Here is a 9638-nt window from a genome sequence, read left to right as displayed (position 1 = left end):
GTGCAGGGCGGCTCTGCAGCGGGCTTCGGCAGAGGGTCTGCGATGACGCTGCGTTCCGAATGTGTTAGATACTGTAAATATTGTAAAACCTAAGGAAAGCCGATGATTATTATCCTCAGAACATCGTCATAAAGCGGGACAGTCAGGGGTCCATGGGCACTGCCCTTATTCAGGCGTTGCCGGGGCATTTCGCGCACTGTGTCCATCGCTCCTGCACCGATTCCCACGGTTGGTCGCGCAGTGCCGAGCGTATGCTAATGAGAGGTCAGATTTATGCTAATGAATGGATCACGTGCACGCCAATTAGAGGGGTCTCGTCTATGTTAATGAGAGGTCACATGTATGTTAATGAAAAGCGGTCACGTGTGAGCTAATTTGCCCGAGGAGTGGAGGTAAAGGCTTCTGTGGGGTTTAATGAGCGCAGAAACCCCGCTGGATTTAGGGCTGCACCGGGATGCGGCCCTGCCCTGTGCGAGGTGCCCTGTAAGGCACAAGGTGGGGTTGTCCCCTCTGCAGCAGCACAGCCTGGCCCCGCCGACTGCGCAGCCGGAGGGTCCCCGTCAGGGTTTCACCACTTTGTATTTTCTTGTGTAGGATTTTGAGTGTGTGCAGATTTCAAGTGCAGCCCTACCCAGGAATAGGAGCCCAAGCTGTAAAAGACATCAAATCAAACCAACAACCAACAGCGACAGGTCAGGCCGGGTCCCTGGGGGTCACTTTGGGACTGGGCACTGCCCCATCTGCTCAGCCACACCTGGCTTTGGTGGCAGGGCCGGGCACAGTGACCCCAGCAGGGCTGCCGAGATGTCCCCGGCGTGCGCGGGCTCTGTCCCCTTTGAGCCGTGTGATTTCCAATCTAAAACATTTCCAGTCTCCTCTTTGTTTCCTCTGCCCTGTCCCACGCTGCTCTGAAGCGTTTCCCTCCTGAATGAGCACTGCCGTTCCTCTGGAGCAGGGAAAGCTTCGTTTCTATGGAGAAAGTCTCTGTGTAAAAGCTTATGAAGAATCGTTGTTCAAGGGAAATTTCTGTTGACTAAAATTAACTGACTTGGAGACAAGCCTGAGAGGATTCGAGTGGTCTCTTTTCCAGTATTTTCCAGTTGTTTGGTACAACACTGAGCTGCCAAACCCTGCATAAAGAATTAGATTCCCCACTGAAAAACTTCCTTGTCAACCAAATGGTCATTTGCAAGTGAATGGGCTAATGCCAGACTAATGGGGCACCTGCCCCGGTAAAACCTTTACAGAGCTGAGGCACAACAGAACCAAGAAGTTGTAAGTGCTTTACATTTTCCTCACAAAGCTAATTCTTTGTGCTATTTAATTTTGAGGAAGTGACTTGCAGAGCTGGGGTAGAAATGTCAATGGTACATGTTAATGAGGAGGCTCCTGCCTACAGGAGACCCAGGAAGAGAAAACAGCCACCATTGTAAAGAATAGTTGTTGGTAGTTTATTTACAACAAAATGCAAGGAAAAATACAATATTAAAAATAATAAATAACTTGGAAAAAAACCAGAAACTAAGTGATGAGAAAAATGACAGTCAAATTCTCCTGCTGAGCCTTGCACTATTTAACGTGCAGAGCAAATCAAGACTTGGTCCTTCTTTGATGGTGGTGATGTATTGCCTGATGTTGCCATCAGTGCTCTAGATTAAAAAAAAAAAAATTACTGGACATACAGAATCACGTGGAATTATCACAGAAATGAAATAAACCAATAAAACCTGTTTTAGTGACACCACAAAACTACAGGAGATAGTAATTCAATGACCATGCTGTTCATTTAAAGCAAAACATTGTTAGACTTATTTAGCAATTTTAACTTACACATAGAAAACCAAGTCCAAACGATGGCAACAGAAAGTCTCCTATTGACAAGATCTTGAATTGTCTCTTACTGCACTCACTAATTCATAAAAAGCATATACATCTGGCTTATTTCAAAGGATAACACATTGTTTTGAAGTTGTAGTGCAGCAAGCTTCAAAGCAGTTTTAACAAAGTATAGCAGTCTTGTTACAAACTGAAATCCAAGGAACAAATATTTCAAAGTCTCTACAGCAGCAATTAATGCAAGTTGGCTACTAGATGTCACAAAATCACCTTCCAGAATAATCAAAAAAGCCAAAGAACAAGGTCAAATAATTTCTTCCCATAGGATTTATCCAGTCCTTTACAAAATTAACCATTGCATTCATAAGAAATCCCATTAAGTACGTGTTTCAGGAATGTGCTGCTCCTTACAACTTTTATGGATCCCTCCCTTTTTGAGTTTTTAGGAGATCGACCCTTCTGAAGCTGCACTGAATTGCCAGTTGTTTTGTAATGATTGTTCTATCCAAAACATACACAAGTACAAGTAAAGCTTGGAGCTTTTCAAAGAAACCTGAACAAACTCATCACATTTTTTGCTCTGAACTGTATTCTCCTTGATAAAAAATTCCTTGCCAAGTCCTAGCAGAGCTGCATCACGAAATTCTTGTCACTGTGGCAGAGGAACACGACTGTGGTGCCTGCTCGGCTTTGCTGCTGGGCACCATGCTCTGAAGCTGTACTCAGTAAATAACCACAGCTTTTATTTTTGCAAACAAAGTGAGGAACACCTGCCAAACTCTCTATTTTAATCCCAATAAACATGTTTGAAAATACAACAGAAAGCACTGGGAAAAATCAGTACTGAAAACAACCCCTTCTCCTCAAGGTGTTACACTGAAATACTCAGACCTTCCTTCTCATTTCATTTCATGTGGGTTTGTGTACTTGCTGGGAATATTCTATCTTACCCTAAATAGCAACCAACCAAACAGAAAAAGACATTTAAAGATCATATTGACCAAATGAGTGGTGACTGGTGGAGAGAGCAAGGCAGAACTCAGCACTGCGTACTTCCACAGGCAGTGAAAGCCTGGGGTACTCTTATCCAAAGCAGGGACACATTACAGATCTTTTAATTGGCCTTGATTAGGCAGCAGCATGGAGGCAGAGTGGCTGTTCCTGACCCTGCCAGTGGTGAATCCAGCTGTGGGGACACTAAAGCTGAGCACATCTCTGCCAGGCAGATATTCAAATCTGTCCTGTTCAAGTAAGCTAATAATTTTCACAAATGTCTTATCCCCAAACCTACTTAATATCATAATCAATTATCCACCCAGGATTGGAAATCAATCAGTTAAACATGAGTAAAGGTGGGACTGCTGTGATCTAATAATCTGTGTCAAACCCAGATACCAAAATGTGAATAGAAACAGCCACGTGTGTGCACGAGGACACTGTGAATAGAGCTAAGTAAATTTGTATTGGACAAATTAAAAATCCATTGAAACAGACGTTCAGGTGGAGCAGATCTGAACTATTTCTGTATGGGCCAAAGTCAGGCAATGAGAAAACAACCAAACAAAGCTTTATGTTTTCAAAGGCTTCCCTTTGCTGCTAATGTTCCAATCTTGATACTAAATCAATAATAACAATAAAAATATTACACATGATCCTATGATTCGATAATGTGCACCCTTGTTAAGCTGAAATCATAAACCAATGTAGGAAAGTTTTGTTTTCAGTATTACAGCGGCTTCTTTTTAAACAGAACATCACCCATCAAGTCACCAATCACTTGGAATTACCAGCTCTGGGAAGAAAAGCAAAGCCAAGCACAGACAAGACATGGGAGAATACAGGAAGTCAGACCACAGCAAACCTACAGAGAGCTCCTGGATTTTGCTGGCTGCAGGATTTTCACTATCAGACAAATGAACACTTGTTTCAGTGCAGGTTGGCAGTGGAATTACTTCTGCCCCTAAAACTTCCTGCTAAATACCACGCATTCCACAAAACTTGTACTGCAGCTGCAGCCAGTGAGGAGCTCAGTACATTTCAGCCACTGTGCCCCAGATTTAGGCACCCCCAAACTGAGTGTTCAATATTCAGCGATAGCTCAGTTCTGGAGAAGTCTCTTTTTTTCTCAATCCATGAACCATGTCAGTGGTGGTACAAAGTATCACCCACTTGGATCATGATTCAGGTAAGAGCTGTCATTCCCTGGGAATTGAACAGTGGCCCATTGAATGTCACCAAGAGACAGGAACTGCAGCAGCCCTCAAACAGTAACTTGTGTGGAAGAGAGCAAAGTGCCCCAAAGTGGGGGCAGCGGGAAAAGGGTCTTGCTCAGTTTATGCATTGAACAGGAAGGAAGGAAGAGACCACTTCTGCCATTTATTTTTCTCCTTCTTCCACAATCTACGCTTCCCTCTGAGAAACATCCTTGTCTACAGTTTAATTCCTGAGATTTAAGAGTGATTTCACACACAGACCAGGAAGAGCACTTCTGGCTCCTCAACATCACCCATGATTTGTTTACTTTTTAAAGTGACTGATTTTGTCCCCCTTCTCCAGACGAGGCAGTGCCTGGACCCAGCTGTCTGTCAGCAGATTGTTCTGTTTAGCAAAGATGTGAGGCAGGAAAGCAAAAGGAGTCTTGTTTTCTTCCCTTTACATTCAAGGTCTCCCAGCCTGACTACCACTCTTCTTCCAGTGAGGAAAAGACAGAATTCATTGCTTTTGCTTCTTAACTGACACAATTCAGCTGCTTTTTTCAATGTCACAGAACACCATTGATGAACACCAACACTCTGAGTTCGCAAAAGGATGGGGAAGAGCTAGTAAAATACATTATCTACATGAAATAGGTGGTTTCTTTTACAAATTCTGTGCAAGGTAGAAATAGTTCAATGGCCTCAAAGTCAGTATAGTTAATTACAGCTGGGGCTTTGATACAGTGATATTTTAGGTTCGAAAAGATTTGTGTTTTGTATTTTAGGCCCCAAATCCTGAGTCATATTAAACGAAATGTGGATCTGTTGGTGTTCAAGTACAATGAGTTACAGGTGAAAGGTTTATGAACACACAGGAGAAGCCTGAGAGTGGGTAAGATTTTAAAATTGGTTATAAAAGAAGAAAATGGGAGGTTTTTTTTGTTAACCCTGCATTCTAATTGGCACTAATTTGCCTCAGAAGTCCTTGGCAGATTTACTTAATACCTACTCCTAATTATAAATGCTGTGACCTAGATGAGGGTTTGCAGGCAGAATACTGCTACAGAAAGATTGATTTTCGTTTATAGCATCCCCTCAGACTGTTCCATTGATGTCAGTAAGATGCACCATATGGCTTGAAACACTACTTTAGGAATATATAAACTACTTTCTCTTGCATGCACTTTTCAGAAGGTTTTAAGGATCAAATCTGAGGAAAGGAGTCATCTTTCCACACCAGAAAGATCATTTGAAGCAAAAAAACCCCCAAAACAACCCAAACAATCAACAAACCACCATGACCTTTGTAGCAATTGAGTTATGTCACTCTTGCTGTGGCAGACATGGCTTATCAGGAGGAAACATGCAGGTTAATTTAAAAGGTTTTTTTCGATGGATCTGGAAGAGTGAGAGTTTCTGGAGCAGACTTTTTCCGAGGCCGATCTTTGGGAACTGTTAGGAAATCAGGAGCATCTGTGGAGAGAGGAGTTGATGGAGCACTAGATGGAGCACTGCGGGTTGAGGAAGGCATGGAAATATTAGAGATAGATATTGCCGGTGGGAAAATCCCAATCTTCTTGTTGGTAGCTTCCTGAGTGGCTCGTTCAAACTCTCGGACTTCATCCATTGTCATGTCTTCAACGAGAAGGAATGAAAGACAAAGGCATGTTAGAATAATTTCAAATAATAATTTCATTAACTCAGTTAAACTACTTCCATCCAAATCCTAAATCAGGGAATGATTGCTTATCATGCATCTCATTAAGTGATTCTCCACATGAATGACTCCCCATTGTAACGAGCTGAATGGAGCACAAGAAGCACGATGTAAAGGAAACAAAGTTTTAAGTACATTAATCATGTACGAGTGGTTCTTCTACCGGGGTCTGAGCTGAATAAAGATTGCTGCCTCTTTAATTGCTGGAAAAATCCAGCTATTCCACAGGCAAGTAAAGAGTACATTTGGATATCCAGTCAGCAGGTAGAATTTTTCAGAACTTCAAACAAAATATAACTGAAAGGGATTTAAAATTTTTCATTTGGATTATGAGCCCAAATGGGCAAAGGGTTGTCATGGTTTGTTCATCTGCTGTAATTATCAAGGGATGAAAAATTCTCTCTCCTTCCATTGACTTGTAGCTGCAGCTTCATGCACAGGACCGAGCCTGTTTTGCTTTTCCACTAATAAAGCCTAAACAATTCCATCTTCCCCGACAAAGGCACAACTTTCAATGCCGTGCTTCCCAACTTTCCATCCAGAAACTGCACTTAAATATCGGTGGGCAAGTGACAAGTCCACGGCTCAATTCCCTGCAAAATGTAGGCAAAATGAGATGAGAGATTAAAGCCACTTCGGAATGGAAAGTCGGGTGCCCAGGACATGTCCTGAGGTGCCAGAGGCATCCCGGTCCTGCCGAACCCCACAAGAGGGCAGCGCGATCCCAGCATGGACGGGCTCTGCCGGAGCCGAGCCATGCAAAACTTCGGATAAAATCCCAAGGGAAAGACATCTGCTACAAACTGGGAAGTTGAGCAGAAAATCAGCAAGACTCTTCTGGAACCTGCTGCTCCATGTCTGCAGTGCCTGCAAGACGCCCACCGAGCCAACTGAAGGCAATGTTAAGATTTTTGCTGAATGTCAAGTTAAATTCATAAATTTGAAGTATTTCATTAGACCATTTAAAAGGCTCAAAAACCTAGAAATAAAACCAGTAGTCTTTTAATCAATTAAGAAGTCTCACATATCTGAGTGTCTGAAGCACAGGGCTGGCAGTGGGGATTACAAAGTGTGTGAAAAAATCCTGTCCTTCCAGGGCATTGATGCTTTTTACCACTACCCAGCTGCAGACATGCAACCTTGGCTGTTGAAGCAGCTTTATGTTGTGTTCCAACATCATATTAAATAAACAAAAGCAAGCATGGTGCCAGCTGCCTTCACTCCCCCCTGCACCACATTCCAGGGACCTTTCCAGCCCACACTGCCAGTTATTAGGAGTGAGAATGTTGCCTATTTCAGATCTGACAGAAATGCTGGCAATAAACAGATGGTCCCAGAGGAACTGTACCTACTTGTGTTGGAGAGAGGTTTGAACCTGTTTTGCTGGTTTACATTTCATTTCACACCATGTAACAGTGTGTGAGTGCTTCTGCACTCAAAGGGTCCCAAATCCCCCTGAAATGACAGGGATTTTGATTGATGAATTCTGTACGATGTGAACCAACAGCTGCCTTGGACAAATGAAGGGGACAGGAAGGTTTCTCAGTGCACTGTCCTTTTAAGTGAAGTCTTGCTGAGTGGAACCTCCAAGACTCTTCATTTTCAATTCAGAGATGAAATGCTTCAATTGATTTTTGCATTTTAGCTTATATTTGCTCTAATTTCCGTCTGCTCTGATACACAGTCAGGTAGAACAGTCCTTACACTGAACTAGGAAGACTCAGATTCACTTTTTTTTTTTGTAATAACAACTTCTGTTCTGACCTCAATGACAATTTTTCCACATGGAAACTACAGGTGGCAGACTTCATTCAGAACCAAATCCTGAAGTGTAGAGCCAAAATCTGAACTAATTCTCTACTAAGGAGTAACCTTGATGTCAGTGAAGCTGCTGTGTTACAAACACAGGAATTACCTTCCTGGAGACTACACCCTCCTCAGGCTGGTGACAACTGACACTGAGCAAGAACCAAGGAAAGACTTGGAGCGTTCAGGCCTTGCCCCACACTTGTTACGTGACTAAACCCAGCACTAAGTTCCACAGCACCATTAGCAGAAATAAAGGAATAATGACATTTCAGGAGCAAAGGCCACTGCAACTTCTCTATTTGCAGAGAGTATCAATCTCTAATTTTAGGTCTCTACTTGTGGGGCCCAAATTAGGTAATTAAGTACTTTATGAAATCTCCAGACTTTGAATCAAAGAACCTACACAGAAACCTGGTCTTCTCTCCAAACCACTGTTACATACTTCTGAAAATACTTCCACCTTGTTGGTAGCTGATGATGGTGACATTAAAGTTACCTTGAAAAGAGTGAATAATTAATTAGATTTTTTTTCCTGGTGAAACAAAGAATTTTGTGAGTCCCATAGAAGTTTTCCACTCCCCATGTTCTTGGCTTTTTGACTGGACCACTGTGAACTCCTGCATTTTTTAACTATTCAAAGAATAGAAAGTAAAAATCCTCTTTAACTTCTTCTTTATGCATCCAACTGAAATTTGAGCATTATGTTTTCCTGGAAGCCAGGGAGCTGTATATGAGCCCAACCCCACCCTCCCTTACATAACTGACAGGTTTACAATGCAAACCAAAGGCAGGATTACACTTCATGAAGAAAAATTCTGTTCTTATTGAAGCAAAAGCTCCCCAAAATTCCACTGACTGATCAGCAATTGGTTGCTCTTCTCTATTCTGTGCAGATGTATTGACTGAGGATGGGCAATATGTTTTAAAAATTGACATACTCTTGCTTTGGCATGGCTCTCTATTTCATCCACAGTAGATGAATGTTGGTTGCAAACTTTAATGTTGGTTTTTTCATGCATATTTTTCTCATATTCTCGAACATCATCCATAGTCATATCTGTAAAAAGTTCAAAATTGTTGGCATTTTCCATTGATTCAGTGCAAACTTCATTTTTTTCTTTTCTAAGGAGAAGGTTCTAGGAGCACAAAATCTTTCAGCAGAAGCCAACAAAGGATTTTTTAAAAAGCAAGGAGCAACTAGCTTTATGAAAATTGCCTCATAAAGGTAGTTGTGTCAGCCAAGGAAGGTGCGAGGTTAAGTCAAAGGGAGTCAGAGAACAGGAAGGAGTGGAAATTGTTTAGGAGTATCCGTGTAATGTAAGGTAGGCAGGAAGTACTGAAATGCAGGCCTTGGCAAAGGCCAAGATCTTCTAAAGACATTTTAGAAGATCCTTTGGAATAGAGAATAGATACAGAAATATTATAAATATTTACTTACCTTTCCAGCACTTGTAAAAAGAGTTTTTGTTAACTTTGCATTGTGCATCTCACAACCAGCAAAACTCTCAGTGTTAGAGCCCACACCAGTTTAGATTCAGAAACAAACACTTATACTGGTAAGTAAATTAATAGTGACTATGTTAATGGTTGTGTAGCCTCAAGCAATTGAATGAATTATAAGAATTAGAAATATCCCACAAATCAGGCTGATCCCACCAGCAGGGTCACTGACCACTGCCCAGCCTGGCTGGAGGTGGCCACCCAGCACAATCTGCAAGGTGCTGTGGAACACCAGGCAATGGTTACACATTTAACAGGATTTGTCATCAACCACAGCTCCAGCAACAGCATAAAGAATCCAATAATTGACTTGTGACCTTACTCTTCTGAGTATTCCCATGCTTTCCATAAATCCACTGGGGAATAAGGAGTCAGAACGGGAGTGTTGTCAGAGTTTGGTCTGCTCTTTATGATGCTTTGGGAACTTCAGAGCCTCATAAAAACAGCCATCAACTTTTTACTCAAAACACTTAAAGAGCATTTTATTAGCACAGTCTGCTTGCAAATGGGTGCCCCTTTGGTCATGCACTGTGATCTGCTCTTGAGACTCCCATTTTTCTCAAGTTTATGATGTGCCACTG

General features: G+C 42.1%; 1 protein-coding gene across 1 annotated transcript in view; it reads right to left on the bottom strand.

Annotated features, from left to right (window-relative positions):
• Positions 1–5579: 5579 nt before the first annotated feature.
• PITPNC1 (phosphatidylinositol transfer protein cytoplasmic 1) overlaps positions 5580–9638 on the bottom strand; it is an 83957-nt gene continuing 79898 nt past the window's right edge. The window contains exons 10-11 of the mRNA XM_069032963.1: positions 8496–8614; positions 5580–8053 (exon numbers count right to left, since the gene is read on the bottom strand). Coding sequence (XP_068889064.1) covers positions 7925–8053; positions 8496–8614 — 248 coding nt within the window. The 3' untranslated portion in view covers positions 5580–7924. The remainder of the gene's footprint in view (positions 8054–8495; positions 8615–9638) is intronic.

The sequence above is a fragment of the Aphelocoma coerulescens genome, chromosome 18, assembly GCF_041296385.1.
Source record: "Aphelocoma coerulescens isolate FSJ_1873_10779 chromosome 18, UR_Acoe_1.0, whole genome shotgun sequence".
NCBI lineage: Eukaryota > Metazoa > Chordata > Aves > Passeriformes > Corvidae > Aphelocoma > Aphelocoma coerulescens.
Note: the sequence above shows the minus strand (reverse complement) of the source record. Positions and strands in the feature narration are given on the sequence as shown.